Below are 23,849 nucleotides of genomic sequence, written 5' to 3' on the forward strand. Positions count from 1 at the left end.
AAGAACATCCTACATTAAAATAATCATTGATATGAAGTATGCATTTCTCTAAGCAGTCAGGGCCAGCTTATATTGTCACTGTATGGTTATAGATAGAAGGAACTGCGACCTTCACCTTGAAACCAGATGAGCTGAAGAGTTTGTTGTCCTTTTATAACCCAGTGATGAAGGTCAAGGCCACGGTGATGGAGGGGTCATCGAGGATTGAGTTGGAAGGAGAGACCACAATCCAGCTGACTTATGACGGGATTAAGATTGAGATAATCGGTGATGATTACTACTCTCCAGATGTACCATACCATTATTGTGTAAGTGGGTCATTAAATGGTGTAACAAAATAGCTCTTACAATTGGTTACAGAGACTGAACTTATTAGGACTTATATGACCTAGAATTATAAACTTTAAATAAACATGAATAATCTTTATGTAATTGTATCAATTTTTTTGTTGTAAATTCCAGATTATCTTGACCGTTACTTTAATCTATTCATGTTTCCATCAAATATTATTAGCTCACCTGAGCTGAAAGCTCAAGTGAGCTTTTCTGATCACATTTTGTCCGGCGTCCGTCTGTCTGTCCGTCTGTCTGTCCGTCTGTCTGTAAACTTTTCACATTTTCGACTTCTTCTCAAGAACCACTGGGCCAATTTCAACCAAACTTGCCACAAAGTATCCTTGGGTAAAGGGGATTCAAGTTTGTTCAAATGAAGGGCCATGCCCTCTTCCAAGGGGAGATAATTAGGAATTAGTGAAAAAATAATGGCATCATTTAAAAATCTTCTTCTCAAGAACCATAGGGCCAGGAAAGATGAAACTCATGTGGAAGCATCCTTAGGTAGTGTAGATTCAAGTTTGTTCAAATCATGACCCCCGGGGGTAGGGTGGGGCCACAAGTGAGGATCAAAGTTTTACATAGAAATATATAGGAAAAATCTTTAAAAATCTTCTTCTCAAAAACAGCAAAGCCATGATGAGTCATATTTATATGGAAGCATCCTCAAGTAGTGTAGATTCAAGTTTGTTCAAACCATGACCCCCGGGGTAGGGCGGGGCCACAATGGAGGATCAAAGTTTTACATAGAAATATATAGGAAAAATCTTTAAAAATCTTCTTCTCAAGAACAGCAAAGCCATGATGAGTCATATTTATATGGAAGCATCCTCAGGTAGTGCAGATTCAAGTTTGTTCAAATCCTGATCCCCGGGGGTAGGGCGGGGCCACAATGGAGGATCAAAGTTTTACATAGAAATATATAGGAAAAATCTTTAAAAATCTTCTTCTCAAGAACAGCAAAGCCATGATGAGTCATATTTATACATAAGCATCCTTAGGTAGTGCAAATTCAAGTTTGTTCAAACCATGACCCCCGGGAGTAGGGCGGGGCCACAATGGAGGATCAAAGTTTTACATAGAAATATATAGGAAAAATCTTTAAAAATCTTCTTCTCAAGAACAGCAAAGCCATGATGAGTCATATTTATATGGAAGCATCCTCAAGTAGTGTAGATTCAAGTTTGTTCAAACCATGACCCCCGGGGGTAGGGTGGGGCCACAAGTGAGGATCAAAGTTTTACATAGAAATATATAGGAAAAATCTTTAAAAATCTTCTTCTCAAGAACAGCAAAGCCATGATGAGTCATATTTATAAGGAAGCATCCTCAAGTAGTGTAGATTCAAGTTTGTTCAAACCATGATCCCCGGGGGTAGGGCGGGGCCACAATGGAGGATCAAAGTTTTACATAGAAATATATAGGAAAAATCTTTAAAAATCTTCTTCTCAAGAACAGCAAAGCCATGATGAGTCATATTTATATGGAAGCATCCTCAAGTAGTGTAGACTCAATTTTGTTCAAATGGTGACCCCCAGGGGTAGGGTGGGGCCCAATCGGGGATGGAAAGTTTACATAAGAACATATAGAAAAAATATTTCTCCTCAAGAACAGAAAAGTTATGTTTAGTCATATTGATATGGAAGCATCTTCAGGTAGTGTAGATTCAAGTTTGTTCAAATGATGACCCCTGGGATAGGGAGGAGCCACAATGGGGGATCAAATTTTTACAAAGGAATATATGGGAAAATTTTTTTAAAATCTTCTCAAGTACGACAAAGCCATTTGTTATATTGACATGGAAGCATCATCAGGTAGTTTAAAATTCAAGCCAATGTGCTCAGGTGAGCGATGTGGCCCATGGGCCTCTTGTTTCTTAGGGGACAGTCAGAGAGAGCGAATCATTATCTTTGTTATATGTTGTGGGGATGTACTAATTTTTGTGGTTTACTACAAAATACTTCTATTAAATAGGTAATAAAAACTTTCTTCAGCCTTTCTGTCACTATGACCAGGGAAGAATGACTTGTTCCAGACATCCAAACCCATAAATGCCATCTGAATGGTCAACATTCCCTAACTATTGCCGGGGTCTTAATCATAAACTGTCATCCCTAAGTAACCTCCTCTCTGACCCTGTATACATCAGATTGGGGCAGTCCTTTGACTATTCGTTCCTTTGCCATGCTGTAGCATACTTGGAGATGAGATTTCGTACCCACACACGAGATTCTCTGACAATCAGTGGACATAAGTTTTACTTTTGTTAGTTGGCTTTACCAAATATATAAATTCCTCAACTCCTTGAGAGTATTCCAGTTCCGATGTTCTTTTGAGCAGATATATTAGGCAAATCGCTCTGACTTCCCCGAATCTGGTTGTACAATAACTATTCTTGTGAACTGTAATAAAAGACATACCACTACAGATCATTCACAATTTTGTTTCCGTGACGTATAAACTTTGATGCAGAAGTGCTATAATGGGTAATGTCACATTAAACATTGCACTACATTGTTCATATGTTAATAATTCATATGATTGTTAAACTGTGTTATCTTGAAATCAATGGGCCTCAGGAAAATTTACAAGTATCTGAGAATTCATAATATTGGGGTTAAATATACATAAAGAAAAAGATGTTAGGATTTCACTTTGCTTCAATGTATCCATGTTATTAGACATGTCAGTGTTGGAGATACCCAAGCTCTACTGTATATAATTGTTCTGAACCAACAAATATATCGCAGATAGAGGTTATAGATAGACTTGATGACTAGGGTTTGACTGTGAGTTCATGCTTGTAAACATCATATAAAGAGTGTTACATTAGTCAAGGTCCCAACAAGGTTATGATACAGATACACACTGATGTCTTATTAGGAGAATAGTTTACTTTCCAGGGTTTAACAAACAAGATGAGCTTGGTCTGAACATATGCTATAAAGCTTCCATCAGCCATTCATTTTGGTTACAAGATTTCTTTGAGAGAGCTGGCAATGGAAGAAATCTTTAAAATTTGTATGATTCAGATGAAGTTATTTACTGTATAATAATGTGTTTCTTTTATCAGGTGACTGTCTCTGATGATAGGGGTCAACTAATGCCAGAAGAAGACAGACAAAACTATAAAGTGACCATTGTCAGAGATTGGAACAAGACACTGACTCGGACAATAGTGTTGTCGAGTTTGTTGGTTACTTCCTCTGGACACCTGCTCTGTGAAACGGCGAGCCCTCCATATGAGAATGACCTTAGTTTACAGGTAAATGTCCGTTATGTAGAACACAGAAACTTTTACGGTCTCTACTCTTAATGTTTAACGTGTGATAGAAATGTTTGAAATGTATAAGGTCGATTGAAATCCGGAAGCTAAAAGTGGAGTTGCCAGCACACTTATTTTTATGATAAAGTATTAGGGGTCCTGCCTTAATTGATATGTATGTATGTCTTATGACTTAGTTTGGGTACCTAAAGGAGGTCTTTTTACATTCTTGTATGGCAGATAAAGGGCATAGAGGGACTCTGGTTAGCATGGCCTATAACCTCACTTTCTAGAATTTACTCTTCACCCATGGTACAATTTTGGCAAGTTTTGAGAAAAAGTTACCATAAAATAATAAATGGCAGAAATGATTTTAGATTTTAAGATATTTAATTGTTTTTACTTGCTATGTTGTGTTTATTTGGACCACATTTATTATTTTTTTAATGATGCCATTATAAGTTAAGTAGATTTATTTCCCTGTCTTGTTCTACCTTCAGTCATTAATCAGGGAGAGTTGTCTTTCCTGGACTTCACGACATCACAATGTAATTAGCATACAGTATATCTGACGATTTGTTGAGTTAAAAAAAAACATTATTCATCAGAAGAACATGTCTTTCTCTGTTATTAACATGAACAATTTATTATGATTTTCAGTGTTTTGAGAGACATTTATGCAGCCAGGTTAAGGATGCCCATATTTGCAGTCACCCTTGCTTAGGTCCAGGAAAAACATGAAATCATTAAAATATGATATAGATAAACATTACTGGTTTCATGAAATGGTCAATTGTCTATCATCAGTGGGTCTGTTCATCCTGCTTTTCGAAACTTTTCTCTATAAACTTCTTCTCTGCAATGACTCAACCAATTTCATCCTGATCAGATGTATGGATGAAGGCACAAAATACAAAGAGTGAAAAGGCACCAAAATTTAGAATTCCATGGTGCTGGTTCAACTGAGGCCTCATTTGTTTCATTTGAAACAGTTGTGCATTACAAGTTTTTGATTTCATATAAAGTTCATTATAATCTTTCAAAGTGGGACATAATTGTCTTTGATTGCAGGTTACAGTCCAGAAACAGACAGATGACAAGACCTCAAACACCAAATATATTACTGTGTACAAAATGTCAAACTCTGTCAACGATACAGCGGGATCTCTCAGTCTAATGCTCTGGGAGGAACAGCAAGTAAGTCTGTAGTCAGTGTCTGTCTGTCTGTGTCTGTCTGTTATCAGTGTCTGTCTGTCTACCTGTCTATGTCCTATGCTCTATAAAGAGTAAGGGTGTAGTAAATGGATAAAATGTAGTAAGTCAAAAAGTCAGAATTATTGTCATCGTTGAATTGTTATTGAGATTCATTTACATTTTTGAGGCTCGCTATCAGCAATATAGCCCCATTGTTGTCATCCTGCAGTCCTCTTCTCGTGTACTAGAGATGTCGGCGGACTTGAAGTTTACGCAGTTGAAAGTAGGGGAATGAAATAATGATCATAAATATACTCTGTGTTTATTTTTAGTGCCATAAATGATCTATTTTTTTGTGAGATTGTCATTTACAAAATATTATATAACATCACAGAGAATGGTAAAAAACAAAACCAAATAGACTATTTTTCCAAATTAATGATGTTATATTCATTACTTGACAAAGAATGAGACACTGCTATATTGACTGAAAACTACCACATCAATGAAGTATCGTCATTGACTACCACTGACATACTTAATGAAAAGGGGAATAACTCAACTTCCTCTGTCATGAAATATAGTTACTGTATTATCATTGAAAAGGGGAATAACTCAATTTCTTCTGCCAACAGTAAAATCAGAAATTCCATTATCTGTTAATCATTTGATGCATTATAAATAAGTAATTAAAAATTGCACTTCATTACTAGGAAAATTAAAATAAGTGTACAAAAAATAAGATTCAATCAATAATTCTGAAAAATGTTTACATGACAATGAGAAGTTACTTATGCTAAAGTGTTAAGTAAAAAAAAAGCCTATCTTAATAAATGTCAAAATTTTTGCCCCCAAAAACAGAGGAAGGAATTTTGAATTTTATCAAGAACGTTGCAAAAGGGGCAAAATTCAGAGAATGTTTGATAAGGAGGGGGTATAGGAATCACCTTGTCTGTCTGTCTGTCTGTGTGTCCATCTGTCTGTACTAAAGACAATCCTTGTACAAAATTTAAAGCGGCAGTTTGGCTGCAAAACGTGTGCTTTTTCATTCAAATTTACCCAATATATCATTAAGAAATAAGGTATAAAGTTGATGTAAGCAGTTTGAGAAACAGAAATATTCTCTCCTCATACAAAATTAACGTGATTAGAATCTGCCGGAAAATCAAGGATCGTTCGAACTGGAACAATCTTAGATCTGTTTATTTGTACCACATGAATTCTAAAACAGCACGTGCCTACACTGTAGAGTTTACAATTATAATGAATGTGAGGTAAAAGCAATTTTCAAACGCAAATTATCATAACTTTCTGATGAAATAATCTAAAATAATAATTGTAAAGATTTTAGTCTGCTTTCAGGCGAATTTAACAGAATTAAAAGTACAAATGTTAACTTTTTGTGTATTGGGGTCCGAGAAATGAAAAACCACCAAATCATACGTTATCGCGGCAAATGTCAAACAAAATATTTTTCTGCACAGTTAAAAAAATTACCACTTCAAATGGCAACAATATTTTTAAGTCATAGGTGTTTTTTTATGTTGAGTTTACACTATTTTTTTTTTCTTTGAAAGCGACGGAAAAATGAGAAATGATAACAAGTATCAACAAACCTGTCGAGTAGAACCTTCACGAGCCCTGCGTGAGTGTCGGCGGGTTCCCGTTTCTTCCTTATCCAACGATTATATTAATCCCCAAACTAAATTTTAGTCAGGAAAGTTGCTTTTTCAAGCTCTTTTTTCAGTTTCTTTTTCTTTTTGGTCGACTTTGTCAATGTAGCAGGCTTACCAGCTTCCCTCTCTTACCATGCTGTTTTGTTTATGAAAACTACGCATGCGTGCATAGCATGGAATGTGGAACCCCGATCACGTTGCGATGTATATATTTATGTCTCATAAATAACTATTAATTTTAATGAAATAATCAAAATTATTTAATTGTGAAAGTTGTAATTTTCTGAAAGTTTATACATTTATGAGTAGTAAAAAATTCCAAATCTTGTCGGAAAATTTTATCAAGTCAGTTTTTTGATGAGATGCGCCATACTGTCACTTTAACATTGACCATGGAGACTTTTTTGGATATGAAATTCTAAAACCTGCAAAATTTGCATGCAATAGTTAATTAACACAACGTGCTTTGGTACATTTGTTGATTTGAAATTTAGTAATAAAAAGTATCCTTTTATGTTGGAATTTTTTTGTCAGTGTATATATATATATATATATATATATATATATATATATATATATATACATATATATATATATATATATATATATATATATATATATATATATATATATATTAGGGATGTCAAATCGGTCAATTTTTCAATTTTTGATAATCGGTTACTCGGACGTTTTTCCGATCGAGTACCCGGGTACTTGGTAAAAATGAAAATACATACAAGTGAGTTAATTTTCTTGAGCCCGGTTAAGCTCTGTTAAACCCCAAAGCTGTTTTTTTTTCACGTTTATAAATGTATATAAACAATTGAGTCAATGGGAAATGATTTTTTGGTACTTAATTTACTTACCAAATGAACACAAACGACACAATTAATACATCAAAAATTACAAATGGTTTACACTTTTTGTTTAGGATCTATTTCTTCAACACAAAAGGAAGACAATCTGTTATGCAGGTTTGTGGTGATTAGACTAAGGAAGGGGAAGGAACGGACGTTGTTGGGATCGCTAGTCTAATATCATTTCATATGTTGGTTGTTTCCCCCATATACACTAAACTACGCAAACTGACTTTCAACATTTTTTAAAACTTTAGTTGTTTCTAAATATTTCTTCCTTTTTGAAGTGGGTAGCGGCATTTCTAATGCATGTCCGATTTCGCTACCGTATATCAATTAAATAATTTAAAAAAACAAGTTAAGATTATGAGCCATACTTTAAACTATGTTCACTGAAAACAATCATTGAAGCCATCCAAAAATTAAGGACCACAATAGGTGAGAACAGCTAGTTGTGTACCAGGTGATTGGTCACTAATTACTGTATATACACAGCCACAGGCGATAACGGGTGTTTTACAGGTGTAGATGACGACACGCCAATTACCGTATGCATATTTAAGTTATTGATAAGTTTTTGATAAAAATACTTTGTACTTTGAAATAAGAAAAAAAATACACTTCCGAGTAACCGAGTACCATTTTTAGTATTCGATACTCGGACGTTCGATCGAGTACCTGGTTAACTGGGTACTCGTTGACATCCCTAATATATATATATATATATATATATATATATATATATATATATATATATATATATATATATATATATATATATATATATATATATATATATTCTTTCTTTTAACAGCTTTTTTAACCTTTTTTTGATGAGCATTAATGTGCAGTATTTTCACTTAAATTCCAGTGTTTTCAAGACTTCAGTATTTGGGTGTAAAAGTTATCACATGTATAAATTCATGAAAAATATTCTTTTCTGATGCTTTATCCAGAAAGGCCTGCACTTTGAAAGTTTATTATTTATACTTGGAAGTTGAAATGGACATTTGGAGTTCATCATTATGAATGAATGTGGATAATGACATATTCTAGCACGTCTTCGATTTATTTATATATTAAATATTAATCAGTTATTATACAAATTGGAAAATGTTTTGTGAAATGGGAGAGCATTGGCTGGACGGCTGTTGATTTCATCCTTCAAAGCCAGCTTTAATGTTTCTTTAGACAAGTCAATGACCCATAAAAATAGGATTATCTCCTAACAGATAGGAACCATAAACTTGCTAGCTTAGATGGCCCTTTCTGAAATAGACCAGGCAAATACAATTGGTCCAGACCATAAATAGAAAATCATTACAGATTTATTAGTTACTGAGGTTTCATTTAGAAATTGCTGCTGTTAAATTGAGGAATTCTCATGCAGAAGAGACAGTGCCCACTCCTTTTCTTCAGGACCTAATTCACTTTTCTCCTAGAACTTGAATTTTTGATCAAATAGACTATATATATAGCTAGAAATAAAAAAAGAAAAGTGTAAAAGACAAAATGGAAAGGATATCTCCATGTTTTCATTGAAAAATAATTGGAGAATGTCTTATGTCTGAATTCCAATTACTGTAAATGTCACTGTTAATGAACTTTTTTCCATGGCATCATAATTCTGGTGTATTGCAATTTCTGTTGTATCTGTGAGTACACCTGCCTGACTTGACTTTTAAACTATGAGTGACATGCACATGATTCCATGCCAGATATGCTCATCTTCTTTTACATAATGCATATATACAGGAATTTTTTAAAATTTATTAAATCTTTTCCAGAACAGCAATTAAAGGCCATATTTATCATTTATTTATTCAGGAGCATCCTAATGTTGTGTAGATTTAAGTTTGTTAACTCATAAATCCCTTGAGAATGGGTCAGCTACAGTACAAGGTTTAAAATAAATGGGAATTAAAAGAGGAAAAAAAGCTTTAAACTATCTTCTGAAGAACAGCAGACCTAAGGTGACTCAGGTGAGCATTGTGGACCAGGGGCCTCTTGTTTGAAATGACGTGTATGATGCAGGTTTAACCCATAGGCTTTGTATCTACTACAATAGAGAGGAATGCTTTGGAAAAGACACATGTAGAATTTAGAAGGTTAAAGATTGTTGTAATGGCCAGTGTAATACAAAAAAAGAAGAAGAAAGAATGGTTTGAAGAATCAAGGTTGAATTATAAAGATTTTGGTATGTTTTGACTAATTTTTGAATGATCTTGCATTCTTTAAACTATAAAAGAAAATTTTTACTACTTTGAGAAAGAATTAGTCAGCGTCAGTTGAAATGAAGTCCTTAAAAGAATTACATAAGACTGCACAGACTGTTCTACCAAGATAAAATAGAATGAATGTTCCAAAAATGAAATGCTGTCAAATGTGTAGGATAAAAGGTGTTTGTAGTTTACTGTTTTCATAAAGCAGTGTCTGAAGATCATTGTCAACCATCTTATGAAAACAATCTGAGGTGAGAAATGACGGCACAGTTTGACTGTGCTTTATGCTTTATGCTGGCTTTATGTTGGGGTAACCTTTTAACACAGTATATTTTTATGCGATATGCGATAGTAAGGTGTCTGTCGTCCATTTGTCTGTCCGTCCGTCTGTAAACAATTTTTAGCTCACCTGAGCCGAAGGCTCAAGTGAGCTTTTCTGATTGAAATTTGTCCGTTGTCTGTCGTCGTTGGTGTTGTTGTTGTCGTAAACTTTTCACATTTTCATCTTCTTCTCTAGATCTACTGGGCCAATTTCAACCAAACTTGGCACAAAGTATCCTTGGGGTAAGGGGATTCAAGTTTGTTCAAATGAAGGGCCACGCCCTCTTTCAAGGGGAGATAATAAAGAATTAGTGAAAAATTAATAGCATCTTTTAAAATCTTCTTCTCAAGAACCACAGGGCCAGGAAAGATGAAACTCAAGTGGAAGCATTCTCAAGTAGTGTAGATTCAAGTTTGTTCAAATCATGACCCCCGGGGGTAGGGTGGGGCCACAATGGAGGATCAAAGTTTTACATAGAAATATATAAGAAAAACCTTTTAAAATCTTTTTCTCAAGAAAAGCAAAGCCATGATGAGTCATATTTATATGGAAGCATCCTCAGGTAGTGTAGATTCAATTTTGTTCAAATCATGACCCCCGGGGGTAGGGCGGGGCCACAATGAAGGATCAAAGTTTTACATAGAAATATATAGGAAAAATCTTTAAAAATCTTCTTTTCAAGAAAAGCAAAGCCATGATGAGTCATATTTATATGGAAGCATCCTCAGGTAGTTTAGATTCAAGTTTGTTCAAATCATGACCCCTGGGGGTAGGGCGGGGCCACAATGGAGGATCAAAGTTTTACATAGAAATATATATGGAAAAAACCTTTGAAAATCTTCTTCTCAAGAAAAGCAAAGCCATGATGAGTCATATTTATACGGAAGTATCCTCAGGTAGTGTAGATTCAAATTTATTCAAATCATGACCCCCGGGGATAGGGTGGGGCCACTATGGAGGATCAAAGTTTTACATAGAAATATATAGGAAAATATCTACTTCTGAGAACTGCAATAAATAGAAATATGTAGGAAAATATCTACTTCTGAAGAACTGCAAAGCCATTATTAGTCATTTTGATATGGAAGCATCCTCAGGTAGTGTAGAATCAAGTTTGTTAAAATGATGACCCCCTGGGATAGGGTCGGGCCACAATGGGGGGTCGAAATTTTTCATAGGAAAATATAGGAAAATATCTTCTTCTCAAGAACTGAAAACTGTGTTTAGTCATTTTGATATGATAGCATCCTCAGGTAGTGTAAATTCAATTTTGTTCAAATAATGACCCCTGGGGGTAGGGTGGGGCCCAATGGGGGGGGGTAGAAAGTTTTATAAGAACATATAGAAACAAGATGTGTTTGAGAAACACTGATGCCCCCATATGGCAGCTTATGGCGAAGGTTAAAGTTTCTCAAATGCAAGTCAAAATCCAGGCCAAAAGATAAAAATTGTTTAATTTGAAACCCCTAGCTGCAACTGTTCAAAAGTTATGGCGAAGGTTAAAGTTTTTTAAAAGTAAGTAAAAAATCAAGGTCAAGGTCACAGTTGTTGGTATCTAAAGGAAGGTCTTGTCACAAGGATTACATATGTAAAGTACGAAAGTTATGGCCAAGGTTAAAGTTTTTCGAAAGTAGGTCGAACTCCTAGGTCAAGGTCAAAGGGTCAAAGTGGTTGGTATCCAAACAAAGGCCTTGTCACAAGGATTACATATGTGAAGTATGAAAGCCCTAGCGTCAACCATTCAAAAGTTATGGCCAAGGTTAAAGTTTTTCAAAAGATGGTCAAACTCCTATGTCAAGGTCAAAGGGTCAAAGTGGTTGGTACCCAAAGGAAGGTCTTGTCACAAGGATTACATATTTGAAGTATGAAAGCCCTAGCTCTAACCGTTCAAAAGTTATGGCCAAGGTTAAAGTTTTTCAAAAGTAGGTCAAACTCCTAGGTCAAGGTCAAAGGGTCAAAGAAGTTGATATCCAAAGGAAGGTCTTGTCACAAGGAATACACATGTGAAGTTTGATACCCCAAGCACCAACTGTTCAAAAGTTATGGCCAAGGTTAAAGTTTTTCAAAAGTAGGTCAAACTCCAAGGTCAAGGTCAAAAGGTCAGAATTGTTGGTATCCAAAGGAAGGCCATGTCACAAAGAATACACATGTGAAGTTTGAAACCCCAAGCACCAACTGTTCAGAAGTTATGGCCAAGGTTAAAGTCTCATAAAATTTTGCAAAAATGGGTCAAACTCCAAGGTCAAGGTCAAAAGGTCAAATGTGATGGTACCCAAAGAAAGGTCTTGTCACAAGGAATACACATGTGAAATATGAAAGTCATAGCTCCAACCAATCAAAAGTTATGGGCAAGGTTAAAGTTGACAACAGACAGACAAACAGATAAACAGACAAACAGACAGACAGGACAAAAACAATATACCCCAGAGATCTTTTGATCCAGGGGCATAAAAATATTTTTTCTCCAGAACAGAAAAGCTATGTTTAGTCATATTGATATGGAAGCATCCTCAGGTAGTGTCGATTCAAGTTTGTTCAAATCATGACCCCTGGGGTAGGGAGAAGCCACAATGGGGGATCAAATTTTTACAAAATAATATATGGGAAATTTTTTTAAAAATCTTCTCAAGTACAACAAAGCCATTTGTTATATTGACATGGAAGCATCATCAAGTGGTTTAAAATTCAAGCCCCCCCCGGTAATCTTTTCAATACTGAACTGATTTGTGCTTTTGCCTAGCCAATGTGCTCAGGTGAGCGATGTGGCCCATGGGCCTCTTGTTCTAAATGCTACTCCTCCTTTATCTTTTGATGTGACTTTAATATAACTTAGAACACAAGTAGACTACACTAAGATACATAATTCTGTATATCAGTTTTTGATTTCATTGAATGATGTTGCCATGGTTACTAAAAATAGAAATTTCCTTGAAATACTTTCAAAACACTACTCCTGCTACAGTTTTGGTCTGATTTCAATATAACTTAGCACATAAGTAGACTACACTAAGATACATAATTGAGTGTATCAGTTTTTAGCTCACCTCGACGAAGTCGAGATGAGCTTATGCTATACCCCCGGCGTCGGTGTTGGTGTTGGCATTAGCGTCGGGTCCCGGTTAAAGTTTTAGGAGCAAGTCCCATTCCCAAGTAACTATAAGCCCTACCTGGACCAAACTTGCATGTATGATGCATCTAGGGATGGAAACTACCACACTTGCTTCGGATGCTGGATCTGACCTAGATTTTCCAGATGAGTGACCAGGTTAAAGTTTTTGGAGCAGGTCCATTCCCAAGTAACTATAAGCCCTACCTGGACCAAACTTGCATGGGTAATGCATCTAGGGATGGACACTACCACACTTGCTTCAGATGCTGGATCTGACCTAGACTTTCCAGGTGAGTGACCAGGTTAAAGTTTTTGGAGCAGGTCCATTCCCAAGTAACTATAAGCCCTACCTGGACCAAACTTTCATGGATGATGCATATAGGGATGTACACTAACCAACCTGTATCGGATGCTGGATCTGACCTAGATTTTCCAAATGAGTGATTTTTAGCCATATTTTAACCAAATTGCCATTTTAACCAAATTTTAACCAAACAAAATGATGTATCTAGGGATGGACACTTCCAGACTTGCTTAGGATTCTGAATCTGACCTACATTTTACAGGTGAGTGTCCAGGGTAATTTTTTTTAGAGAAGCCATATAATATTATGGCCTGTTATGATTAAACTTGCATAGATGGTGCATCTAAGGATGAAAATGTCCAGACTTGCTTTGGATGTTGGAACTGACCACAGTTTTTTGATTACTAAACAGGTTAAAAGTCTTTGGAGCAGGTCCATTTCCAAGTAACTACAACTCCTACTTAAATCAAACTTGCATGGATATTGATCTTGGGATGTACCCTAACTAGAAAAAAAATATGATGTGAAATTTGCCTTACTTATAGATAACATTCATTGAGGTAAGCTCCGTAATCTTTGATTACCTATGTTTGATTTTGATGAATGGTGTTGCCATGGTTACTAAAAATTGAAATTTCCTTGAAGTTCTTTCAAAATGCTAGTTCTCCTACAGTTTTGGTCTGATTTCAGTATAACTTGGCACACAAGTATACTACACAAAGATACATAATTCTGTTTATCGGTTTCTGATTTTGATGTACGGTGTTGTCATGGTTACTAAAAATTGAAATTTCCTTGAAATACTTTTAAAATGCTAGTCCTCCTACAGTTTTGGTCTGATTTCAGTTTAACTTGACACATAAGTAGACTACACTGAGATTCATAATTGTCTTTATTGTTTTTTTTATTTTGTTGGAGGATGTTGCCATGGTTACTAAAATCGAAATTTCTATAAAATTCTTTTAAAAGGTTACTCCTCCTATAGCCTGGTTGCAGTCTTGCCACAAAAAGAGACTAAGTCAAGGATCATTATTCTATTTATTGCTGTTGCAAAGTTTGAAGTCCATGTGCTTGCTTCTTTTTTTTTCCTTTGTTATAAGTACAAACCAGTAGAGCTACAGTCTCAACAGAGACTTCTGGTTATTCTTTTTTAAGGATCCTCTTCCCTTTGTTCACTCATACTAACTCTTCTTTAAAGTTAATGATTTTCAAAAAAAATGTCTTATTTTTATTAAATAAAATTTTAGCATACATTTCAGGGCAAAATATGGCAGAAATTGTCTTATGTTGACAGTTTTATAAAGGAGTATAGCCATTTATGCTAGTGAGAGTTATCTCCCTTACAGAGGGAATTTTTCTGTGATCACTTGCAATACATTTGACCCTACAGACCTTGCTATACAGAAACTAGTTATATCAGTACATCTATAAGGATAAGTCCCCATTTCTGTATAGAAACTCTGAGGTTAGATTGTGGAATGATAGGAATTCATTGAATCTGATAAAAAAGCAATTGTGAAGTGGAAAGGGTAGTCAATTTAACTACTGTAAGAGCAAGTTCCCTCCCACTTGTTTTAAATAATGCTTGTTCTTACATTGAATTTAAGCTTTGTACATTCAGTTTGCTGCTAAGCTTTGATTTTATCAGTAATTAGGAATGGTGAGTACAAAGAGATGAAGTAGTAGTTCCTGTTTCTGACATTGGGTGGGCCTGTACTGTAGATCGGTTAACAAACCTTAAACATCATCATGTTAACCTAATAAACATCATCACGTTTGGTGGCCACCACACCATTAAAGTATCAGGTTGTCTCTGATTTGTTTTCTTTACATAGTAATCATTTGAATCTCAACAGTGACCGTTGATTTTCTATCTTAATGATATATATTTAGAAGTTCAACCTTATAGGGTTTTAACAAATACAGTCTTTCATGTATTAATCTTAATCAGATTAATATTTTTTTTGTCTGGTATTATTTTCGATTATGAATGGCACACCTACATACTATGTATATTTATCCACCGTAATTAGATGTTTTGGAAAAAGTGTCGTATTGAATTTATTTTGAAGAACAGGGCACTGCCTGTATGACTAAGACCAGAATATATGTTACATCACCTGAGTTGAAGGGCAAATGAGCTTTTCTGATGGATTTTTTTTATTCAATGTCCATTCTCGTTGTCTTCATCTTCTTCTCCAGAACCGCTGGGCCAATTTCAACCAAACTTCGGTGAAGGGGATTCAAGTTTGTTTAGATGAAGGGCCACACTCTTTTTCAAGGGGAGGTAATTAAGAATTAGTGAAAATTTAATAGCATCCTTCAAAATTCTCAACAAGAACCAGTGAGCCAGAAAAGATAAAACTTATGTTAAGACATAGTAGATGTAAGTTTGTTCAAATCATGATTCCCAGCGTTAGGGTGTGGCCACAATGGATGATCAAAGTTTCACAAAGGAATATATCAGAAAAAAATCCTAAAGAACAACAAAGGCATGTTTAGTAGTTATATTGATATGGAAGCATCTTAAGGTAAATAAGTTTGTTCAAATCTGATCCCAAGGGGATAGGGTGAGGCCACAATAGGCAATCAAACTTTCACAAATGAATATATAGGGAATGAGTCTGCTGATGAAGATTGGCAGGGCCATAATGACTCAGGTGAGCACTTTGGCCCATGGGCATGTAACAAAGGATGTATAGAATGCAATTTAAAAGACACAGTGACAATGTAAAAGACACAGCAACACTTCTATGCTGGCATAACTTGTTTCCAATATTTTTTGTAACAAATTTTCACTCTGACTCGTACATCCTATTGTGAAATAATTACAACACATGAATAAATTAATAAAGTACATCTTTATTAAACTTTAAAAGCATATTAGCTGTCAATCAAATTGGAAATCACTAGTGCATATATATGAGTGCTTAAAAAAATAATTTCAAACCTTTTCCACAATAGGGAATTAAAGTTTAATATGGGTATATATATGGAAAAAAATCATTAAAAATCTTCTCAAGAACAGCAGGGCATTAATTAGTCATATGCAAGCATCCTCGGGTAGCGCAGATAAAATTTGTTCAGATTATTGCCTCCTGGGGGTATGGTAGGTCCACAATAGGGAATATTAGAATATGTAGAGGAAAATCTTTAAAAATCTTCACTGCAAGAACAACAGGGCTATAATAAGTTGTATTAAAATGCAAGTATTCATATGTTTTGTAGATTCAAATTTGCTAAAATCATGGCCCCAAGGAATAGGTTGGGCCATATTTTGGGATCAAAATTTGATGCGAGTATAATATAGGGGAAAATCTCTAACAATCTTTTCTCAAGAAAAATAAAGCAAATCAGTGATAATATTAATGTGCTAACATCTTCAGATCATATAGGTTCAATTTTATTTTTCTATTAAAACACAAAAGTAGGGAAGGGTGGGGCTACAACAGAGGATCAATGAATTTTTAAAAAAAAAACTTTTTGTAGTGAACAACTTGGTCATGATTAGTCATATTAATATGCAAACATCCTCAAGAAGTGTATAAGATTCAGATTTGCTCAAAGCATGGCCCCTATGGATAGGGTTTGGCCACTTTTAAAAACAGCATGGATAAGGTGACTCAGGTGAGCATTGTGTCCTATAGGCTTCTTGTAATATGTTGTTATAATGATCATCATGCTTATAAGATGTTGTTATAATGATCATCATGCTTATAAGATACTATATATTCCAATGTCAATTTTTGGATGTGTGACTTTTCATATAAATGCTTGGTATTTTTCGCAATGGTACATGTACCATAACAACATTACAGTACAAATAAAGATGTTTAGCTTCCAAAGTTCTGTCAAAACAATGCCTGGTTTTGAAAAAGAATAATATAAAAATCTAAAAAAGGACAATGACAATGAAAAGTATACTCTATCCAGAACCACATTAATGTTTAAGATGAGGCCATTTTTGATAGTCTGTGGACCTACCGTATAACGAGTATTTTCTGCAGTTGGAAATTTTTGCGATTTAACCCCTAAAAGATAGCAAATTAATTTCTGCGTTTTCAATTTCTGCGATTGCATTATACCTCAAAAAAAATATATACTGGGTATGATCACCAAACTCTAAGAATTATCAGATAGCTGCCATGTTTACGTTTTATAAATTTATTGAGACATATTGATCAAAGGTGCATAAGAACTGGTATTAAGCTATTAAGCTTAATTAAACTACTATCTTTTAGTTACCGTTAGTCTTTGTAAAATTATGTCGAGTCCCAATTGAAATGAATTATTACAGTATCAGTCCACCCAAACAACAATAAAAATCTTTATTCTACATTGTAACAAACGTTTTATGCGATCTATTAAAATATTTTAATATATAGATAATTAATGCATCCAAGCCATATTCTAAAAATACACTTATAGTAATTGCCATCAAATTAACCTGGTGTTTATATAATTTTAAGCTCAAACAAACAGTTGCATAATCAAGTAACCTAAAGTTGACCGTATACAATCACAGGTGTCATGTGCAATGAGGCGTAACTAATCCTGTCAGTCGTTTGCATTGAGTGAAATTCACGAGACAATCGAGCCACATTGTGTATACAAGCAGTAATTATGGTCTCAAGATAAAACACAAGATTGTAAAAAAGTGTTAAAGAAAGAAAAGCTAATATGTGTTGTTTGCAGCTATGGGAGTTTGGAAGAATAATTGCAAAATGTCTTTTAATCATTTACATGTAGGCCTACATGCATATCCGTATAAAATAAAGAAATAGGTAAGAAAAGATGTTTTTGTATAAAATTATTAAATTGATATTATTTACAGGAACGTTTTGATTCAATATGTTTTGGACAAATCCTGACATCTAAAATCTTCGAATTTTGATGACATCCGAATTTTTCGCTAACGAGCATGTGTCCACTCATGAGTCTGCGGATGCATCGTTTTTAAGAACCTTGCGTCCCAAATAATTTTGCTGCGTCCAGTACGCAGGTTCTTGCATTAATGAGAATCCTGTGACATACGCACAACTTATCATACTTGCATGTATAAAATATATATCTGAAGAAATATTCAAAAATATTTTGCGATTGTAATTTTTGCGGATTTGTCCTATCCGCAAAATTCCGCAAAAATTGGACAACCGCAGAAAATACCCGTTATACGGTAGTTCTTCCTTGACAGTAAAACCAGAATTTTCACCATTTGTAAGGAGTTTGAAATGTTTTATTACATATTGTCAGAAGAATATGTAGAGTAGAACCAAAAAATTGAAATGACAGTATTAATTTAGATCAGGCAATAAACTTCATTTTGCATTCAATTACCTGGTTTTAATTTTGAAAGTTTCTTTTATGAATTTGAAAAAAATAATTCTCGTTTTTCGTTATATATTATTAAAAAAGTAACTCTATCACAGAAGGAAGGTACGAGTCAGGATTGTCGTAAAATTTACGTTTTAATGAAAATCGTGTGAAAGATAAATGATATCCCCTCTGGAGAAGAAGATATTGACAATTTCAGCCTGTTGGGCGTCAGAGGAGAAGAAAACTGTTTGTTAGACACTGAATAATGGTAATTTAAAGATGATCTGAAGTGTGTAGTTTGTGTCCGATTTCTGCCCTCTCAGATTAAGTTGTCGTGATTAGTGGGACTGATTAAACATAGACATCTTTATGTCAGCCTGAGATGTGAAATGGAACAGTTTCTTCATGCATACACTTCTCTTTGTCTCTCTGCTTTTTGGCACAAGTCACGTAACAGTCTGCGTATTAGTCCATCAGCTCATAGCAGAATAAGAAATTAAACTTCAATTCTTACTTCAATAATAAGTGGTTTTTGTTAATTATCAAACTATTTACTACTAGGCAAAGAAGGTATCTTCACTTACACTTGTATTTGGTGAAATAGTAATAATTAATTCAGTATAAAGCATAAAAAAGATGATTCAAACTTAGTGTTAAGAAGTTGAGCTGATAGGAAGCTTTTAATGATTTGAATTACCTGGTAATATGAAGCTTTTGATCATTTAAAATTATTGTAAAGATGCTGATTAATCTTTTAAAGACTTTTATTGAGAAAAAACCTATTGATAATTTGGTATATTGATAACTTGAATTGATAGGAAGCTATTAGTGATTTCAACAGATAGAAAGTTGAGCTTATAGGAAGTTATTAATGGTTTGAACTAATTGGAAGCTATTAATGATTTGTGCAAATATACAGACCCTAAAACGTGCTACTACAGCTCAGAAATGTACCTACCGTTCCGTGCAAGAAGCGTACCGTACCGTGCACAAAGCGAACTGTACCGTGCACAAAATGAACCGTACCGTGCAAGAAGCGTACCGTACCGTGCACAAAGCGAACCGTACCGTACACAAAGCGTACCGTTCCGTGCAGGAAGCGTACCGTACCGTGCACAAAGGGAACCGTACCTTTCATGAATAATTTTTTTAATAATTATGCAAGCCACGCCCCGAAAGCATTCCGAATCTTGCAATGACTAATTACAGTAAGTAATTTTCTTTTATTTCTTTCAACGCAGCGCCCGTTAAAGAAGGACGGAAAATAAACCTAGAGATTCAAATTATTATTATTAAGTACCATGCATCTGGACTTACATCTGTTAATATATGGAAACTACTCAAAACTAGTTAACGACTTCAAAACAACTCGACAGAGTGTGAGGCGGTTCCTTATTCGGTATGCATGATCGGGTTGTGCTTGACTAACATTTTTTTCATATTAAATGCAGCATCGAAATATTTTTGTGTACAATTTATAATGAATAAAACTGAATTATATACTTTATCGTTTATTTCTATAGCTTTTATCTACCCTATTCTTGTCTCTATTCAAACGTTCTCAGAAACCAAGACACATTGAAAAATGTATTAGGATTCTGTGCTATTTTCTGAAATCAAGCCCTTAAAATCATTTTTTATTAATGCAATAGTTTTTGGGAGAAATGCAACAACAACAACAAAAATCAAAAAAAAAAAAAAAAATTACGTACTAAATTGTCAATTTGAAAGCGGACATGTTAAAATGTAAATGCCTCTCAATCACTAGAAAGAAATAAATAAAAGCGATGTATATATATATAATATGTGTTGGTTTACACTCATCTGACCAACCCAAGATGTTATCGCCAATATAACATACTGTCAAAAAGTTCGATCACCACATTTTCGCATGGAATTTTCAGTTTAATACACGTAATCAAAAAACAATCTTGATATATTTTTTTTATAGAAACACTACAGTTCTTGCCATGGTCTCATTATCTAGACTGACCTCTTTCCATACTTTCGTTATTTACTCTAAAACATTTGAATATTTCGATCAAGTATTGTCATCACACGTGCACAGGTAAAAACTTAAGCTGTGTATATTGAACTGTATCTAATCCCGTTAGTCCATATATGCCTACATTTACACGTGTATCTACAGTTTGCTGTCTTAAACAGTTAGTCTACAACAATGAACCAGTTTTAATCGGCAGATAAACAGAATTCTATGTGCAGTCAGCTTTTCTTCTAGATCTTTTAAAAAAAAAGTTGAGTTTGACAGGGAAACAAAGGGGGGGGGGGGGGGGGGGTTAGCGCCCGGCATGGGCAAATTATTCATTTTCAAAGTTTTTGAGGACATGCATGGCTGCATATTATTTATTTTCTACATAATTGAAACCGGACTATTTATTTCTAACATTTTGACATATTATTTATTTCGGAAATCTGTCTTGAAGTCAGTATAAATTATATACATTTATACATTGTAGATGGAATTGTAGCTGTCTTAACCGTTTTCGTGATTGTAACCCTTTTGAAATGCGATTTAACACATTGATGGAAAATTTATGCAAAAAGGAAAACAATTACGCACACAAAAAATGAAGTAATATTTTGCACTAATTGTGTGCACTTCTACCGATTACTTTTCAATGTATTTTTCCTAGTGAGCCATACACCAAAGAAATCTATGTAAAAAGAAAATTATAATTCCTCGCAAATAAAAAGTGACAAAAAAATAACTTACCTTTTTTATTATTTGTCTGATCATTCGGTCAAGAGAAAAAATGTTTTTGTTTGTTTGTTTTTTTTAGTTTTTTTTTTTTTTGTTTTGTTTTGTTTTGTTTTGTTTTGTTTTTTTTTTTTTTTTTATGTTTTTTTTTTTAATGAAGCAACAGTAACAAGAACGTAAAAAGAATGGTAGACGAAATGAAAGCATGAGGGATTTATAAAATCAAACTCTTTTGTTTGAAAGTGTGATAAGTGAATATTTAAAATAATAATTCTATTCAATTAGGAAATTAAAAAAACAGATGCACGTTTATTCTTTTAAAAAAAAAATACAGAAAGGCCTATATGGCGACGCAACCAAAATATTTTTTTCATCCTTGTTATCCTTGTCATCCAGTGTTTGTTGATATGTTCGATTTATTTCCAAGTTATTGAACCATAAGGCAATAGTGTACAAAATAAGATAATAAATAGACAACTAAAATTATTTTATTTTAAAAATTGAAAGTAGTTCAAAGAGAAAGTAAATTAAAAAAAAAGATACAGTTAATAAGACGACTAGTTACACGTAATAACTAAAATATAGCTGTAAAAAGGAAATATTTATAACAGCTTTAACTTAAAAAAAACTTATTAATAAATACTTGCGACACCCTCCTTCCATTTACATATATAAAATAAAGATATTTTATCTTTATAAAGAAATAAACGACTTAATGAAATAGCCAATCATAAACTAAAGCGTACAGGCTCCGCCCACTTAATTTACATACCGTTCACCAAAGCGTACCGTTCACAAAACGAACCGTTCCGTGCACGAAGCGTACCGTACCGTGCACAAAGCGAACCGTACCGTACACAAAGCGTACCGTTCCGTGCAAGAAGCGTACCGTACCGTGCACAAAGCGAACCGTACCGTACACAAAACGAAACGAACCGTACCGTGCAAGTGGTGTAGTAGCACGTTTTAGGGTCTGTAAGCCTATAAGGACTACAGCAAACCAACTATTATTTGCATTGTCTTTTATTTGCAATTTGTCAGTTTGAAATCAATCCACAATGATTAATTTTTGTGACTGAGGAAACATTCTCTACAAATACAAAGCAAAATAAATGGTTCGTGGCGATTAATATTCACAAGTCAAAGTAGGTCGCGAAACTCACGGATATTTCTTGCACATGAATAAAAGTTGGTTGACAGTATCAATGATACCAACCAAGTTCATTTCCTAATCAGACCAATGAACTTTTTAACATTGTTATTTATTACTTATATTTACATTTTAGACGAATATTTAAATATTACACAAACAGCCTGCCGTATCACTATATTGTGACATGCAGTGCATACATGCCAGATTTAATGGACACCTATTGATTGAAAAATATCCATATGTTTTAATAATTTTATCTTTGTCATTGCTATCAAGCTAGATGTTCAGAAAGCAGTTTCACCATGATAGAAATATGCAGGCAAGATATCATCTCACCATGTGATTGGGTCATGCTATGACCTCTGACCCCATAATAAGTTCATGCAGAATTGAACATATTTTCTCTTCAATAAGTTCTTGAAGGAAAATATTTGCAAATGAAAAGATTTATCAATGATCAGTGATTCCATGTCATGCAATCATTTAACTACAGGGTTGTGCCAAAAGTATTTGCGGAAAAATGGCGGGTGATTTGAGAGTTATCGCACTTGCAATATTAAAGTCACCTAAATATAACAAAAACACAAATGCTCAACTTAAGTACTTGATTAAATGTTCTTTGGATCTAATAATTCCATGATGTGCCTTGGAATGGAGTTACAGAGGTTTTGAACATATTCTATGGTGAAATTCTGCCAAGTGTTTAAAATAACATCAAACAGCTGATGAAAGGTAGTAATATCTCCAGCATGATTTTGGATATGTCTTTTAATTCTATGCCAACAGTTTTCTACAATATTAATGTCTGAACTTTGAGCAGGCCACACCAAACCCCAAATTTTATTTGCATATTTATATTCATCTACAACATGAACTCTATATGCACTGTCATCTTGAAAAACATAGGAGTTTGCAGGGAAATATAGGGCAATAAAGGTCACAGGTGATTGTCAAGGTTGTTTATATATTGCTCGACATTAATGTTACAAACATGGAGCTAAACATTACATAACATCTGCTATTTATAGAACATGTGTATGACTATATGTGTGCCAAATTTCATTCTGATCTGAATTGTGGTTTTTTTAAATATATGGTTTGTGAACTTTTTGATCACCCCTTGTAAATATGATAGGTTTCCAATTTTCAACAGTCCATCTTCGTTTGAGTAAATGCTATGCCAAAAGTTTTTTTTCCTATTAATTTCTCCAACAGCCATACCTTTTCTCAATACTCTTCTATAAGTTTTTGTTATTATATAAAATCTGCTTGACTGTTTATTCACGTATATGTTCACCATAATTTCCATCATTAAAATCAGTTGTTATGTCCTTCAAAACATTTTCCTGATTCTTCCTTACCATACCAAGTAATCTTAC

The 23,849-nt window shown here is 34.2% G+C and overlaps 1 protein-coding gene across 1 annotated transcript in view; it reads left to right on the top strand.

The window, feature by feature from the left end:
* Window positions 1-23,849, top strand: part of LOC133175436 (CD109 antigen-like) — a 203,445-nt gene that overhangs the window by 40,209 nt on the left and 139,387 nt on the right. The window contains exons 14-16 of the mRNA XM_061310542.1: window positions 93-308; window positions 3,407-3,598; window positions 4,670-4,795. Coding sequence (XP_061166526.1) covers window positions 93-308; window positions 3,407-3,598; window positions 4,670-4,795 — 534 coding nt within the window. The remainder of the gene's footprint in view (window positions 1-92; window positions 309-3,406; window positions 3,599-4,669; window positions 4,796-23,849) is intronic.

Source organism: Saccostrea echinata, unplaced genomic scaffold (assembly GCF_033153115.1).
Source record: "Saccostrea echinata isolate AGI-Se365-2 ecotype Australia unplaced genomic scaffold, CSIRO_AGI_Sech_v1 ptg000062l, whole genome shotgun sequence".
Classification (NCBI taxonomy): domain Eukaryota; kingdom Metazoa; phylum Mollusca; class Bivalvia; order Ostreida; family Ostreidae; genus Saccostrea; species Saccostrea echinata.